Source organism: Gossypium hirsutum, chromosome A05, assembly GCF_007990345.1.
Source record: "Gossypium hirsutum isolate 1008001.06 chromosome A05, Gossypium_hirsutum_v2.1, whole genome shotgun sequence".
NCBI lineage: Eukaryota > Viridiplantae > Streptophyta > Magnoliopsida > Malvales > Malvaceae > Gossypium > Gossypium hirsutum.
This window is the reverse complement of record NC_053428.1, coordinates 9,845,524-9,863,787: the sequence shown is the minus strand read 5'-3', so window position 1 is coordinate 9,863,787 and position 18,264 is coordinate 9,845,524. Positions and strand designations below refer to the sequence as shown.

The following is an 18,264-nucleotide window of genomic DNA, read 5'->3' as shown; positions in this document are numbered from 1 at the left end:
AAAGACTAAATTATATTAAAAATTAAAGTGTATATATATTAAACATGAATTTTAAATATATTAGAGTGAGTATAACTGAAAATTAATTATTTTTATAAAATAAAAAAAGATATTAGAGGGACCAAATGTAAAATTTAATCAATTCTTTTAATTATATATTTGTATTGGGTTAATTATATATTTGTATTAAATTATGAAGTGAAATTTTAAAAAAGTTAAAATATATTCTAATCGTACTTTTATTTTTAAAGATTTAGACTCTCTAGTTTTTCAATTTTAAAGTTTAGGTTTAATTGTTGTCACTGTTAAAATTCTTCTATTAAATTTATTCGTGTGATTTTTTAAAAGAGGTTGATTATTTATTTGTATCAATTTATGGAGTAAAATTTTGAAGGTTAAAATATGATTTAAGACCTTATATACTTTATGCATTTGAAATTTAGTCTCCTTATATTGTTCTTCACAAATTTAGTTCATCTACTTTTCAACATTAAAAATTCAAATTCAATTGTTACTACCATTAAAATTCTTCAGTTAAATTCAATAGTGTCACATTTTAAAATTTAAAAAAAATCACTCAATAGTGATGTAATATAAAATTTATGTTGAAAATGCTTATGTGAATTTTTTTTTCTTCTTAAAAACACAATTTCGAACTCGTCATGATAGAATATTTTTTGTTGGAATAGTGTTCTTAAAAAAAAGACTACAGCAGTGTAACTGAAATAGTTAAAAATATTAACTATTTAGACTAATTAATGACATTATAAAAATAGAAGGGCTAAATTATGTCAAAATTTAAAGTATATGGATTTAATCCAAGTTTTAGCATAGTAAGGGGCCAAAATTAAAAAATTACCATTGTCTCATAATGTGAAAAAAAAAAATAAAGTAATCCCAAAAGATGTGTATGTACCTAAGACCCTTAAAATATTCAAATTACATAATCATGTATTATTTTAAAATAAATTTTAATTATATTAACTGCTTAGATTAACTAGTAATATTATAAAAATTATAGGACCGAGTTATATTAGAAATTAAAGTATAGTGATTAAATTTTAAATTTAAATATAATAAAAAACTAAAATTAAACTATTTTTGTAAAATGAAGAACAAAAGAGCATGGGTGTAGGAGGAAGGTTGTTTCCACCATCCTTTATATATATATATATATATATATAGTTATATTGATGTTGAAATTTCATTTAGAATCTCATTCCATTGACTTAGACAAATTTATAGATAATTAAAAGAAGCAAATAATTGTTATTTAATGCTAAACAGCGAAAAATAGTTATCGTGATTTTGATGTATATTATTTTAATTGCATATTTAATATCTTTTTAAATATGAAAAGAGTTATGATAAGAAGTAAACTCCAAACCCTAAATAAATTAAATTGATATAACATAAAAATTAAATTAGCCTAATAATATATTAGTTATATAAATATAATGAGTTAATAAGAAAATGTATTCATAATGATATATAAAACATTATCGATAGAGGCATATACATCAACATATAAACAGTGGCGCGCCCGGGGTCAGTAGGGGCTTAATAATGATAAAATAATATTTTTACTTTTAAAAAATATAAAAAAATAATTTAATTTTTTAATAATTATAAAAATATAAACTACTAAAAAAATAAAATTATATTTTAACTATCATAAAAATATAAAATTTAATTTTAACCTTAAAATATTTTTCCTCGCTCTGCCACTACATATAAACATTATCCAATATCATTAAAACATATTGCTATCGAAAGAGCCAAACTAAGTTGTTTGTCAATACTTTTGGGCAGAGTCAGAATTTGAGCTTCAAGCAGCCACAACTTTCAACCCCATGGCCAACAACAACACAAAACACATTTAAGTTATCATTCCATCCATTAACTATACCCCAAGCTAGCAAATTTCCTCTTTTTTTTTAAAAAGAATTATCATTAATAATAAAATGATGAGTTAAATAAAACAAGTGGCAATATTCGATTATGTAAATAACATAAATTCTCAACTATGAAATAAAAAATTATAAAGATTATAGAGAAAATTGTCTTTTCATTATTCTTCTATGAAATTTATTTGTTGAACATTTATAATTCATTTTTTATATTTAATTGTAAAGTTATTTTATTTTTAATTTCATTTGGTTTTTATAAATTATGTTTTGTTTGAATTTTAAGTAATAAATTAATAAATAATTTAATTTTAAAAACAGATAAACATGGAGTTTCTTTTTCAATTAGATCCTCACTAGTATGGGCACAGAGTAGAAAAATCAACAAATATTTGGATCGTAAATGAAAACAATGTTCAATTTTTTGCCATATCGTTTATTTGTTAAAGAAATGAATAGGAATTTCATACTCGTTTATTAAATGAATCAATCATAAATAAGAAATTTTTAATTAATTTGTATTTATGAATTAGTTTTTTATTTCATGTAATACACGAGTTAGTTATATATATTAATTCTCAAAAAAATACAATACATTAAATTTATTTTAAAATTTTAAAAAATATATATTTTCACAAATAATATGAAATAATATAGTATAAATATTGTATATTGTTCAATCCACCAGTTGATTGAATCAATGAAATCTTCTTGATAAATTTTCATAATGTTCTAGTTCATTTCAAGCTCTTTAACAATTTTTTTCATTAACTTTAAGTTGCTTGTGTATAATGTCTTGTAGATCTCAACCTAGTCACGTAGTTGTTCAATCACTTTCTTGTTGAATTCATTACTCAAATCCTTGGTGGAAGATTCCCGTCCATGACCTTACTCAAAAAAAATTAGAGAATAAATAATGTTAAAATTAATTATATAAAATAGAGTTAAAAGATATGAAGTAAGATAAGATAATCTTTTAAAAATAATATTTGAATCGGATTAATATTATAAATAAAAATATTTAGACTATTATAATTCTTTATTGCATTTCATTATCTCTACTCAAATCCTATTTATAAGCCTTTATACATGCATAAAATGGAAGAAGAGTGAATTGAATACTTAATTTTATTTAATATAAATTATTCCTTAATTGTTTTGGTTTTATTTCCCATAAAATTTACCTTAATTTTCGTAATCAGATATTAAGGATTTTGTATTACCTTTTTCACATTTGCATTTAAAAGTAAATATTTTTTTAGGGTAATTGATATGTATTTTTAATGTATTTATTATTGTATATGACATTATATGTTTATGAATATATTTATTTAATATTTATGAATTAATTCAAACAAATGAACACGTATTTTAAAAAATTAATAAATAAGTATAAATTAAAAAATTAAGTAAATAAACATTAGATAAAATTTTATTCCTTAAAAAAAAACTGTGATGTGACATCCTTAAATTTCATCCCTTTGACTTCTTTAATTAATATATTTGTTTATTTGATATCTCAACAAAAATTATAATGTAGATAAAGTGTATCTAATAATAATTTTTTTAATAATCTCATTATATCTTTTCTTTTTTAATACAATATTTAGAACTATATAGGAGGATATGTGTTGAAGCACACTCAAATACATATTTTTCCGACAACAATATTTATACCAATTGAATTAAGACTCAATCGATATTTAATAATAATGAATTTCTAGCCTATGTATTTCGCCTAAAATAAACATCTGACGTATTTGTAGATAAGTCAGCAGTGGAGAAACCTTAAAATACTTGTATTGTTCTATTTCCTAATTCTAATAATTCTGCACAATAAATTATATATGGTAAGGTCTCTTTCCACCGTTGCTTCCTTCATACCATCATTCCTGCATTGACTTTATAGCTTTATGATATTTTAGAGCACCTTTCTATATTTAAGAATTTAGATTATTTACTTTTCATATTTTTAAATTTGAATTTAATTATTAACACTATGATTTTTTTTAATTTATTGGTGTAATGTTTTAAAAAAAATATTTACTTAATAGTTATGTAATTAAAAAATTAACATTATATTCTAAAAAATTTATATTGTAATAAACTTAAATTGAACAAAATAATTTTAATGGTATTAATAATTGAACTTTTATTTTTAAATTAGAAAAGTAATATGACTAGATTCCTTAAAATAAAAATAAGAAGATTAAATTTTAAACATATATATGAAAAGTACAAGAACTTGAAGTATATTTTTATATTTTAGAAGATACTATTTACATAAAAAGGTGGGATGTTGAAAAAAAGAAAAAGAAAAAAGTGGGATTGTGATGGTATATTTAGTTAATCATTATAATATTGGGAAAATAATTATTGAACAATGTTATTTAAGTGTCAAATAGTAGCTTTAATTTATTTCAAACAAGTAAGATATTATTAGATTGCAGTGCACTCACAATATGAGTAAAAAATAAGTTTATGTAACAATTATATAAATTAAGCTTTGGTTGAAACAATAATGTATAAATATTAAAAGGTTATAGAAGTTTAGGTTTAAATATTATTTTGTGTGTATATTTTCTGTTTTTCTATTTGAAAGATATACAAAATAAAAAATCCTCATAATAATATAATTTTTTTGAAAGGATTCAAAATAATACAAATTACTGTGTAAAATAAGAGTACTTTTATTATTACGTACCCAACTAAATTTGATACTCGAGTGACTTGTGATATCAACTTAGTTAAATACTTAATGTATAAATAAAATATGGCCGGTTAAATAATGTTATCGATATTTGATATTTTGGTCACTCTTTCGCTAAATTATTAATGGACTGCTGATGTGGTCTTTTTCATTGACATAATAATAAATTTAACTCTCCAATATTTATATATTCTATTAAATTAGTCATAATTTTTAGATTAAAATAAAAAAATATTTAAAATTTCCTTTTCCATAAAAATACATAAATTATGCTGTAAGAATTTTAACCACAATAAAATATTAACATGCGGTAGGGGTACTTTTATTTTAATTTTTTAGATTTGTTATAAAATATATAAATTTAAGAATTAAATTTGTTAAATTTTTTAGAATTAAAATAAAATTTATAAAATATATAAATGTTGGAAGGTAAAATTTGTTATTATGTGAATAGAAAAAATCACTAATTTTTTAAATTTCTTAATATTTAAGGAATAAGCGAAAATATAAAATTTCATACTTGACGTGTCTTTATGAAGATATATTTAAAAATTAAATATATATATATATAGGTAATGTTTTTACTCTGTTCTTGACACTTTCAACTTACCAAATAATAATCATTTTTAAGGAACACTTATGTTAGACATCAAAAAATAAATGTGCGGAATTTGTCTTTTATACATCGATGCATAGTTTCTAATCTATTTTATTGTATCCAATTAGATTAAATAAATGCATAATTAATTATCAGTATAATAATTTATTTGATTGTTCAGTTTTATAATAATATTATTTTAGTATTTTATTTAATTTTTTATTTATTTTAATTATTAAATTTGTATTTGTTGTTATATTATTTTAAAATAGACGAAAAATTAATGTTTTTTAACATTGCTGACATGGCATACATGTGGATTGTCACATGGATGACACATCAACATTTACTTAAAATTTTAAAAATGTTAAAGAAATATTTTTTATAATTTATAACTATTTTATAATTTTAATTTTTTTTATTTTAAAATATTTTTATAACTTTTTTGAATTTTTTAAAATTTAAAAATTTTATTAAATGCTGATATGTCATTCGTGTATGTTATATCAACAAAGTTAAAAAATATTAATTTTAATAAAAAAATACAAAAAAAACTAAAATAGATGAAAAATTAAATAAAAATTTAAAATAATTTAGATGTTAGGAGAGAGGGGGAGAGATACCGTATGCGATAGCGGTAGTTGATAATCACTTTGGTTATAAAATATTACAAAGATGTAAATGTTAAAATCAAGAATTGGTAACATCTTTTTTTTTGGAATCCAAGACTTGTTAATACTTTAAAAAAAATTACTGTTACTACATGTGTCTGTCGTATTAATTATAGTGTAATTTAAGTATCGGAGTCGGGAATTGGCGTGCTTTACTAGTACGATTAAAAAGTAGTAATTATTATTAAAAAAGAAGAAGCAAATATTATACTTGCACTTAAAATATGACTCGAAAATCAAAATATAATTGTAACAAGTTTCATGTAGGATGAAATTTAAATCTAAATTAATCCCCCCAAACGATATGAATTAACTTCAGCCTTTATAAAGCAGTCTCCCCCCCCCCCGCCCTTTATTCTTTAACCACAAATAATTTCTCTTGGGTGATGGAAAAGCTACCAACCCAGTTCTTGGTTTGCTGTTTCTTCATTCTTCTTGCCTTGCATTCATTCTCGGTAAGATCTCAAGAAATCGGTACGTGAGGCTGCTTTGGCGTTTCGTTTCTGATTCCCACATTTACATCAGAACCAGACTTAAGTTTTCATTTGAACTCTTGTTGTTGTTGCAGAGGATGAAAGCGAGTTTGATTATGGAGCAAATAGTACAAAAGGGCCAGCAAGATGGGGAGAGATTCATGCAGAATGGGGTGCTTTTAGCAATGGGACCATGCAATCTCCCATTGATATGTCCAATGAAAGAGTTAACATTGTTTCCCATTTAGGGAGGCTTAAGAAAAGCTACAAGCCCAGCAATGCCACTTTACGAAACAGGGGCCATGATATGATGGTAATTGAACTCTCAAATTTTTCAACTACTCCCTTTCTCTTCCCACATTCGTTGTTTAATCAGATGTTAAAAGGATATGGTTCACTTCTCATATTTAATCATTGTTAAGTATGACTTGAAAGAAGTTGTATTAGGTGAGATGTTGATGTTTCATGGTGCAAAATCTGCCTATTTTCTGTGTCATTTACAGCTAAAGATCATATTACTAAATTATCGAAGTTTTCCAATGATCTGAACCCAATTTGTGTATGCAGTTGAGATGGGAAGATGAAGCAGGAGCTATAGAGATAAAGGGTAGAGAGTATGTACTCCACCAGTGCCATTGGCACTCACCTTCAGAGCACACTATCAACGGAAGGAGGTACTAATACAGACGAGGATCAAATTACACTTTTTTTGGGGGAGGATGTACATTAAGCTAAGAACATAATCATGCATGTTGTGCATCGATCCCATATCTATAATGAGAAAACTGTATTTTTGTCTTGATGATATATGATATAGGCATTAATTATAATATTTTCAGGTATGATTTAGAGCTACACATGGTTCATGAAAGTGCAGATGGCAAGGTTGCTGTAATAGGTATCATGTACAAGATTGGAAGACCAGATTCTTTCCTATCATCGGTAAGTTGAAACGAAAAGGAGTTTTGGTGCTTTGATATCTGAACTTCTTTTTTCCTAATTTAATCTAATATTGTAAGACTAATTGCTTATGGACTTGTGGATTACCAGTTGATGGATCATTTAGAAGCCATTACTGATATAACAGACGGAGAGAGAGCGGTGGGGGTGATCGATCCAAGGCACATTAAATTTGGCAGTAGAAAATATTACAGATACGTCGGCTCCCTTACAATTCCTCCATGTACTGAAAATGTGGTGTGGAGCATTGTCAGAAAGGTTTGTTCGATTAACCTGCTCTCTACGTGATCTTTCTTAATTTAAATATGAAGTGTGTAGCTATACGTTATAACTTGGCTAATGCTCATTAATTAACCATTCTTTATCAGGTGAGGACTGTAACCAGGGAGCAAGTGAGATTTCTTCGTGTGGCTGTTCATGATGTGAGTTTATTTCCATTTAATCTACTTGAATTTCCCAGATAAATTGTCAGAACAAATTTTATATGATCTGCATCAATAATATTTATCGTGAAGCCGGTTTTGATGTATACAATCTTGGTTTTGCAGGAGTCGGATAGTAATGCAAGACCGCTTCAATCAATAAATAAACGATCAATTCAACTCTTTAGACCAGACGATAAGGTTGAGAATTAAAAGATCAATCTTATATTAAACAAACATATGTGCATATCACCGTTTGATGATTTTGAGGAACTATGCAGATTATATGTGGGGTAAATAATCTGAGTTTCCCAACTCTTTTTTCAAAAGATTTTTATTTCTTCTTTATTTATTGTTTTCTGTATTTCTTATTATTGTAACTTGTAAGGTAATTAATAATCATTTACGGTAACTGTATGTTCACGATAATTCTTCTTCTATGACTCTACATCTACAAGATATATGCTTCCTGCTGAGGACAGTAACCAAGGTCAAAAGTACAAAGTGTTGAAATAATTTTAGGAATGCATATACATATATATAAGATTTCTAGATGTAAATGTAATAAAAGAATCTTAGCTAAAATAGAAAGATGCTCAACATTTCAGGAATTCATTCGCCAATTAAGCTTTTTGGGGGAAAATTTTAATTATCCCATATACAAGCTACCATCAAGAAGACTAGTCAAAATTAAATTCCTGGTAGAAAATATAATTTTTCTGATGTTTTCTACCATATTTGCTTACAAATTATTACACCATTCTTCCAAGAACTTTGAGGATATCATCCATGGATGGCCTTCTGAGAGGGTCATCCTCTATGCAAGCCTTGGCTAAAACTGCTAAACATAAAGCTTCAGCTATCAGATATTCATTTTTCAGACTTGGATCGATGAAACTCCTCAATTGCTCAAAACAACCTTCTTCATTTGCTCCCCCTCCCAAAAATCGAATTGAATCTTTAAGGAAAGTTCCTTGAGCGGCCTCTTTCCCTGAGATGAGCTCAAGCAAAACAACCCCAAATGCAAAAACATCCACTTTCACTGATGCTGCTTCATTCATGGGATTCTGTGGTGCTACCAACCCATTGACAGTAACAACCTTGTCATTCATTGTCGATGCGCTGACAGCAAGAGTCGATCCGATCTTTGCTAGCTTTGCCCTCCATTTCGATGTCACGTAAATATTCCTGCTATTTACACTCATATGAGCGTACGAAGGGAAAATACAGTAATGTAAGTAATTCAAAATGGTTGCTACATCAAAAGCTATTTGAGTCCTTCGACGCCAGCTGAGACGATTAGCCTGATTCGACAAACAGTTCCTTAAGCAGCCATTGGTAGGGAGTTCAAAAATCAGATATGACCAGGCTAAGTCATTTTCACCATAACAAACACCATGGAGGCTCACAATATTAACGTGATTTATCTTAGAATGCATATCTATAACCTGGCGGGTGTCTTCACATCTCATCTGCTTGATCATTACACTTTCATTGTCAATCAATCCCTTGTAGACTTGCTCTCCAATCTTATTGGTATCTTCATTGAAGTCATTTGTAGCTCTTTTTATATCTTCTATGCCATACTTGTACAAAGAAAATTTAATCCCGGCTAGAAGATCAGGTGATAAACAAGAATTTGTAGAGCTTCTACCAGTTTGTCCGGATCGAGGAGAGCTTCGGGCTGTTGAGCAAGAGAGTACAGAGTTTCTATCTGTAAAAGACTGTAGTCTCTCTCCCTTCCATTTCTTTACGGCCTTCACATAAAACCCACAAGCAAGCAATGCTACAACAATCAGGAAAAACCCAACAACTGATCCTGCAATATACAATTTCCTCAATTTTGTATTCTTTGTTTTTTCAACTGTGATGGTGGGAAGAAAACCTGGAGTTGGAGGTGGAGAATCTGGTACGTTGAGGTTTATTACAGGATCTGATTTCAAAGGAACTAAAACAGTTGTGTTGGGATAAACAGTCGACTTGGGTTCCAAATGGTTAGCGGCCAATAAATCTTCAGGAGCGATGCTAAACTTCATGCTTAATGGGGTTATTCCATCTCCTTCCAGGATAGGGTATGTGACAAGATATTTCACTCCATTAAAACGAGCAAAACCACCAGGACAGGCACATCTCAAAGGAACATCAAGCTTAACACCAGTCTCAACATCAGTCCCTTGAGATGGGTTTTCCTGGAGCAGCGTTAAGGATTTCAATAACCCTTCGAAAACTCCACAAGCAATCTCTGGAAATGAAGTTCTTTCAGAGACTATGTAGCTTAAACTAGCCTGAAAGTATTCTCCAGAACACGAACAGTTTATAGGGACAAGAACTTCTCTACCTCGTTTCAGAGTTTCTAAAGGCGAAGCTATGTTGTTCAAGTCTAGCAACTCGTCAGATTCGACCTGAAACAAGGCAGAGATATTCAGCAGGTTCTGGTGTCCGAAATGTTGGTTGGCCCTGTAAACTAAGAATGTTCTGCATGGCTGTTGGGCAGAATCGCAGCTGTACCTTGAACCTTGATTACTGGTATCGGAAGAACAATCAGATGGGTCATAAAACTGTTGAGCAGAGCTTGAACTGGCAGCAACCCAGATGAGAAACAAGGCATAAATCATTCTTGCGGGTAAAAAATATGTGACATTTCCGTCAGGTGTTCAAAGCAACAAGGAAAACCAGACCTAACCTCAATATACTCGAAAAAAGACACTTCAAATGATTGAAGCAAAGACAATGGTGATCAAGGAATAGTTACTTTATTTTATCGCGTAGGGTGTTGTCAAAATCAATGGTTTTACATAAAACCAAACTTAAAAAGAAAAACCCAGGGACTAAATTTCGAATCAGAATCAGCTGCCGGCCTAAGAACTAGTGGCCAACTGCATGTTCATTGAAAAATATGATTCAATAACAAATTTTGGAAGTTTTCTTCTTGTCATTTATTGATCATCCATCCAAATTTGTTTTTCTTTAGGAAAAAGCTCAGCCGCTTTGCTTTTTAAGTAGATCATTATTTTCACCGACCTGCAGTTAATTCCTCTTCAAACTTCACCATTTCTTGTTTAAAATAATGGTACCCGGTTGGGACTTTGCATCTTCAATATTTTGACTCAAAAGTATACAAGGGTTTGACCAGTTTCTAAAACATGTTCAAAATATCTTAGAAATTTTCTTTTAAAAGTTACAGCAGCTTTTAAGTATATGTTATTGGGATAATATCACATTTAGTGCTTGTATTTTTATAAAAATATCTAATGTGATATTTGTACGGTATTTAAATTATTGGTATATGTTTTTGTTATGGTACATGTACCTTCATAAAATATCCGATTTAATATTGTACTTTAAAAATATCTAATATAATACTTAAATCATCAATATATATTTTACTATATGATACTTATATTGCAATAAACAATAAAAATATACCAGTTAAAATTTATTTCAAAAACAATTGAAAGAAATTATAAAGCACAAACAAACAATTGATGGTCTTTTCTCTTAAATGGTTGAGGTAAAATCTTGAAATATGAAGCCAATATTGAGATTAATTTAAGCACCAATTTCGTTGGTTTTTCAGACTCATAAATTCTTTTGCTTTTTCCTGCAAAGATAATTGCTTTTCGTTCGATTATGGGTTTTACGGGAAAGTAATGGAGACGTGGTAATATGTAAATTCACTTATTATAAAATAATGATTTAATTATTTGATGTTGTTCCTTGTTTGGTTATTCAAATATTTAAAATTTTCTTTTTCGTTATCTATAGTTAAAAGGATATATAACTTTACAACTTTTAAGATTAATATAATAATTACTTTAACCTTCGATATTTACATAATGAGTTAATTTAGTATTGATTCCAAAACAATTAATCCTTCACATTTACACATTATGCAAGTTTGTCTTTTTTTTTTTTGCAGTGTTAATTTATTTTTGTGATATTGAGGGTTAATTTTAAATGAATGAGAAAAGAATAAAATTATTATATTGAATTTTTTTGTGCTTCTATTTTTTGTGTATATCTGATTAAATTTAGTAGATAAGTTTATTTTTTAAAACTTTTTAGGTGAAAAGATTACAGAAAAAAATGAAAAAAAAAATAATTTACACTATGTGTAAACATTAGGGGTTAAATTGTAATGACTCAAAATTTACGGGCATCAGAAAAGTACATTATCGAGCCTCCGTCTTAATAAACCAAATTCGTAAATAATTCTTAAAAATATGTATGAGTCTAGTAGTGTGTTTAATTAGACTTTAGTTAGGTGAATTTAGCTTAATTAGGAGAAATTAAGAAAAAAAGACTAAATTGAATAAAAGGTAAAAGTTTAATTATAGATTAAAATAAAATAAAGGGGATTAAATAGGAAATTTTGCCTATTTCATTAGGCGAGGAGGCAAATGGTTGATTTTTCTTAGATATATAAATATTATTATAAAAATATTATTAAATAAATTAAAATAGTGACAAATGTATGGTAATGATAATAAACATGTGTAAAATACATGAAAATACACTTGTAATATATTTGTATATTTTCTTAAATAATAAGTAAAAGATGTTTATTAATTATTATTATATTATGAAATAAAATAAATGAATATAAGTGTAAAGTGATGATAAAATACAAGTGTGTTAATTAAAATATGTACATTTGTAATATATATTTAATTTACTTATTATTTAAGTAATAGATATTTGTTATAATTATATATTATATTATTATTAAATTAATAAACAAATATAATATAAAGAAAGTAAAAAATAACTAAAAGGGCAATTAAACTAAAAGCATAAGTTCAGGCGGTTAATCCTTAAAATTTTGAGATTTTTAAATTTAATATATATTATATTATTAAATAATAAATATGTTTATTATGTATTATTATATATTATATATTATATTATTATTATATTTTATATATATAGTAAAGTAAAGAAAGCAAAGAAATTAAAACAACATAATAGTAGGGACGAAATAGAGTGAAAGAAAAAGAAAAAGAAAGAATTTAGGGTTTTCAAGGTTCAAATTTAAATTGGTAAGTCAATTTAAGTTATTTTCTTGTAATTTTTGAGTTTTTATGAACCTAGAACAAAATATTATTCAGTATATGCTGAAAATGTTGGAAGTTATTAGATTTTTAGACATTAATTTTGCTAGATAAAAGTGTGAATTAGAGATTGAATTAATAAAATTTCTAATTAGAATTGGGAGATGTATTAAATTGTAAAATAAGTTATAAATTTTATATAATAGGGACTAAATTGAAAGAATTTTGAAATTAGGAATTTATGAAAGTTTAGTTGAAATTTGAGTAGAAATGAGGTATGAATTGAGATGGAAAAATAAATGAATTTAGTTAGGGATTAAATTGAAATTGAGATGAAAGTAGAATAGAAATTCAAGTATTAGATGAAAAATTAATATTTTATTAATGATTATGAAATTTATCTTAATTTTTCATAGCCAATATCGCACCCGAGGCATCCGCGAAGAAATGAAAAGAAAAAGTGGACAAGGAGTAAAAACGAGAAATCACAGTTTGTATTACTATAATTCAAATCTATTTATTATTAATTGTTATATTTTAATTAAAATGCATGGTGAGTAAAATTAGGTAAGCAATTGAAATGATAATATTGATTTGAATGAAATTGATTAAAAATTGTTTATAGCTATTAAAATTGAATGTGAACAAATTGGAAATTAAAAGTGATTTGAATTAAGTAATTGAATTATAAATTATGTGAATATTTGAAAGTATATTGATTGGAAACTAAAAATGATTTGAATTGAATGAAGACAATATGTGAGTATTTGAAAAGTAATTAGTAATTTGAATTTGATTGGAATATGAATTGAATAAAAGTGAATTAAATTATGAATATGTGAATTGTGTATTGATTGAAAAGTGGTTTTAATTGAATCCAAGTATTATTATATCTGAATATCTTTAAATATGTATCGGTATTGAATTGTATATTGATTAAAAAGTGGAAAGTGAATTTGAAATAGAAAAATAATTTGAATACCCTATTAACTAGTCAGACAGAGTCGGATATAGTTAACATGTCATACGATTGGAAGAGTATGGGAATTTATCGGCTTTACCGATCAGGCACTATATGTGCCATATTAAGTACCATGTGTGTTGTTTCAGGCACTTTATTTGTCGTATACTGCTTCTGATATATTGATCAGGTAATGAGTATTGTTTTAGGCACAATGTGCCGTACTGGTGTGTTTGGTTGGAATCCGTGTATCTGCCAATGTCCGGGTTTATTAATAGGGTGAATAACTGAAATAAGAAAATTAAATAAATTTGATTGATCGTACTATTAAAAATATGAGAAAAGAAATTATGAGTTGAATTATGAATCGAATTGAGACGTGAGATTTGAAGCATGAACTTAAGGTTCATGAATTTGTTAAAATATCGAAATAAGAAGTGAAAATAGAGTGAATTGGAAATAATGAAATAGTGTATGAGTTAATTGAATATGATCATATGAATTTATTATAATTATTTTTATTGAAAAATATTGGTTTAAATAATTATTGAAAGGCTAATGTTGTACGGTTTTAGATATGAAATAGAATAAGTTATTGAATTGAGATATATAAATGAAATATATGAAATAATGATTTTATGAAATGATTATTGATGAAATGCATGAAATGACTATTGATATAGTAAGAAGATATATAAATTAAAAATGAAGAAAAGCTATTTAAGATACATATTACTAAGAAAATTTAAAGTTTTAAATACATGAAATGATTTATTGAAAGTAAAATAGTGGTAAGATTAATTGTGCATATTTATTGTTTTTACTTTAAGTATTTGAATTATAGTAATACCACTGGATGTATATTCAACGTACAGTTTGTTTTCGCATGCATATTAGAATCAGAAATTTTGAAGAGTTGTATTTGAGATTACGAGCCTTCATCTTATCACATCTTCAAGCAACAAGAGGGTACGTTTTAAAATTTTGAATAGGATGCCATATATTTAGGAAAAATCAAGTAGGTTCCAAGTAGTAGTAGTAAGGACTAAATTATAAATTATTTAAATTTATTATTTGTCTGTTTTTATGTTTTAATATATTAGTGATTAGCTATGAATTACTTTGGCACCAAATGTAATATTCCTATATCAGGTTCCTTGAGTCGAACACAGTATAGGGGTGTTACATAATTTTTTTTAGAATTAAGACTAAATTGACACAATATATACATATTGAGTCTTAAAATTATTATTATGCTAATTTTAAAATTGTCATGTCATCTTTACGCCAACTATTTAATGATCAGTGACCAAAAAAATATTTACTGATAATCGAGTGTTTAAAAGTACTATTTACCCTATATAAAACAAATTGTATGCTCATAAAATAAGTATTTAATATAGAATAATCTAAAAAAAATTATCAAGTAAGTAAGATGTTTTAAAAAATTAGGTTTTTAGATTATTATAATTTATTAATCAATGACATTATTGCCACAATCGTAAAATAAAATTTGGTATAAAACTTAATAAATTATAAATCAGGATTTATCATGTCAGACTATTAGTAATAAAATTAAATGTGGAAGCGTACCTGAATTTATGATTTATTGAAATCTTTGGATCCTCTGGTTTTGATATTCAAAATTAGCATACAAGTAATTCAGAGAATGTGACTCTTTTTTTAAGATGAAAAGTTAGAAAAGTTAGTATATGCAATTTGCAGACTATAACCCTAATATATAACTTTTACACATTAACTCTAATTTCTAATTAAACTGTCATTAATTAGAAATTAGTTATTAGAGTATCTACGCATATTTAGCATATACTTTATTTAATAACTAAAACCCAATAAACCTTAATCAAATCAAATCACTTTAATAACTAAAACCCAATAAACCTTAATCAAATTAAATCACTCTTAATTTAGGTTAATCTTTTATGATAATAAATAATAACATGCAATTATGCTTATTATATATGTAATGTCTATATTTTTCCAACAACAATAATAAATAGTCAAATGATTTGACCCGTCAAGATAGAAAATTTTAATTTCAATATCTTTAATACAATAATAAGTTTGCATATTGATCTCTCAAGATGACAAATTTTTAGTGTGATATCTTTAAAAATTTTGAAACAATAAGATCATACAATAATAAAATTATATTTTAACTCCTATTAAAATTTTGTCATGGTCAACAAGTTTGCTTAAATATATATTAGTTATTAATAGTAGAAAAACAATTTAATATAAAAGAAAAATATTTAATATATTATTAGTAGAGTTTTTATTTTTAGAAAAGTATAATTAGAAGGATGACAAGTGCCCTATAAAATATAATATAATACTAAAAATATATATATAAAAAAATACATGATACTTTTTTAAGCATATTTGTAAAATTAAAAAAGAAAGTACATTATTAATGTACCAAATAATAACTCATAAAAGTAAAATCATGACAAATTTAAGATTCTATTTTTTTTTAGCAAAATATCCTATTAGGTTTAGTATAGTTTAAATGTTTTAAAGGTCCATGTACTCTTTTAAATTTTAAAATTTAGTTCTTATATTTTAATTTTAAGATATTGAGTCTCTATACTTTATTTAATTTAAAAATTTTGGTCCCTCCGTCTAATTTTGTTGTTAAAATTAATAGCATTAAAAGTAAAATAACTTTTTTAACCTTGTATATTTTAAATAAAAACATAAAAATTATAATTTTTAAATAAAAATCTATGAAATAAACTCTTTAATTTTCAAAAAATAAAAAATATTTTTTTTTCCAAAATCCATTGTCATCTTTCATTGTGTGTAGACACCAAAATAGAATTTTAAGTAAAATGTTAATCATCATTGAAGACTTTGAAATTCAAAAAATTATCAAATTCATCAATAAGTTCCATGATAATCCTTATTGGGTTGTGATTCATAAGTTATTGACATCTCGGCCGATAGTCAACTAGCCCTTTCATGTATTTCATCCCTTGTTTGTATTTTAATTTAATGTTGATGAATCTCAATTTCCTTAACAGTCCACTTTTAGAACTTAATAAGAATATGCCATTTCAAAAAATTATGAAGATGTTTAAGAAGTTTAAGTTGGAGATAGAACCTTCTAATGAATTCAAGTGCTGTGGGCAAGTTGTGACATAAATTGGCTTCGTCTTCCCACCATGATATACTAGCTAGTTATTGATTCAATCAGTCTGATTTAGATAACAGTAAATTTTGAAACTTTTATATTTTTAAAATTGAATTTTATAAAAAGAAAATTTAAGAAGTTTTTAATTTTTCATAAAATTTTATTTTTAAATTATTATGTTTTTATTTAAAATATATAAATTTTAAATTAAAAAGATTATGTACTTTTAAAAGGTAAGGATCAAATTGACAAAAGAACAATAAATATTGAAGGCTAAAAAGTTATTTCACCTTTGACAGCATTAACTTTAATAAAAACATTGGACAGAAGGATCAAGGCTTTTAAATAAAAAATATATAATTTTAATGTATTAAAATTAAAATATAAAGATTAAATTTTAAATTTTAAAAGAATACCAAGACCTCGAGCATATTAAAACCATTTTGCATTTACGTGGGTGTTATCTACGTTTATTTTGACTTGCCAGTTTGATAAAGAATGCGCTAGACCCTTTTTTTCAAAAATTAAAAAAAAAAGCATGTGATAGACCTTTTTGATCACTAAAATTTTAATTTTATTAGTAATAAAAATTATTTAAATTACAAGTAAGAATTTTAATTTTATAAAAAATATTGCTAAATATATAAATTTTATAATTAACAAAAAAGTTGAAGTTTGTATTAATTATTTTATTATTTAGATGTTAATTTTTATTAACCTTAAAAGTAAATAAATTTATTTCATATAATATTTTTGGATAAATTTTCATATAAGAAATTAAAACTTCCATTGCATTTTTATTTATCTCGCTGCATTTGATTTCACATTAATATTAAAAATAATAAGTTTCATACTATTTTGATATGATTTATACACAAAACAAATTTTATATGTTAGCCATTTTCAAAAAAAAAAAAAACAAACAAAATTTCTATGTTAATATAGAATTCGTCATTATCAATTTTAAGCATATAAATAATATATTAATAAATATTAATTTAATTATCACAATGTTTCATAAAAATAGTTTTTAGAAAATAAATTAATTTTTTTGAGAAAGTGATATTTTTTTATATTTTTTCGTTTTATAATAAAATTTCTTAAAATTATTTTTTAAAAATCGTTTTTAGTGAAACAAACGCAACATAAATATATAATTAAACAAACGCTAAGTAAGATTTAAAAAAATATTTATATTTATATAGTTAAAATATTCATATTTGATACTATAAAACATTTATTGTTAAATATTTATAAATTCTAATATAATTTATTAGGAAAAAAATTATTATAAATAAAATATTATTTTTAAAATTTATTAAAATAAATTATTTAATATTAATAAAAATAATAAAAT

At 25.3% G+C, this 18,264-nt stretch overlaps 2 protein-coding genes across 2 annotated transcripts; one reads left to right on the top strand and one right to left on the bottom strand.

Annotated features, from left to right (window-relative positions):
- The first annotated feature begins 6,253 nt into the window (after window positions 1-6,253).
- LOC107961328 (alpha carbonic anhydrase 7) lies at window positions 6,254-8,224 on the top strand. Its single transcript, XM_016897489.2, has 7 exons — window positions 6,254-6,360; window positions 6,455-6,672; window positions 6,927-7,033; window positions 7,199-7,301; window positions 7,410-7,577; window positions 7,688-7,741; window positions 7,868-8,224. The coding sequence occupies exons 1-7, from the start codon at window positions 6,273-6,275 to the stop codon at window positions 7,952-7,954; spliced, it is 825 nt and encodes a 274-aa protein (XP_016752978.2). The 5' UTR covers window positions 6,254-6,272; the 3' UTR covers window positions 7,955-8,224.
- Window positions 8,225-8,376: 152 nt separating this feature from the next.
- On the bottom strand, window positions 8,377-10,574 carry LOC107961329 (lysM domain receptor-like kinase 4). Its single transcript, XM_016897490.2, has one exon. It carries the CDS (start codon window positions 10,354-10,356, stop codon window positions 8,494-8,496), a length of 1,863 nt encoding a protein of 620 aa, XP_016752979.2. The 5' UTR covers window positions 10,357-10,574; the 3' UTR covers window positions 8,377-8,493.
- Window positions 10,575-18,264: the final 7,690 nt, after the last annotated feature.

Excerpts from the sequence above, each read along its gene's own strand:
- LOC107961328 (XM_016897489.2), top strand. The coding sequence starts at position 6,273 with ATGGAAAAGCTACCAACCCAGTTCTTGGTTTGCTGTTTCTTCATTCTT. Across the intron at positions 7,302-7,409 it reads CAGATTCTTTCCTATCATCG|TTGATGGATCATTTAGAAGC; the intron begins GTAAGTTGAAAC and ends GTGGATTACCAG. Across the intron at positions 7,742-7,867 it reads TTCGTGTGGCTGTTCATGAT|GAGTCGGATAGTAATGCAAG; the intron begins GTGAGTTTATTT and ends TTGGTTTTGCAG.
- LOC107961329 (XM_016897490.2), bottom strand. The coding sequence starts at position 10,356 with ATGATTTATGCCTTGTTTCTCATCTGGGTTGCTGCCAGTTCAAGCTCT.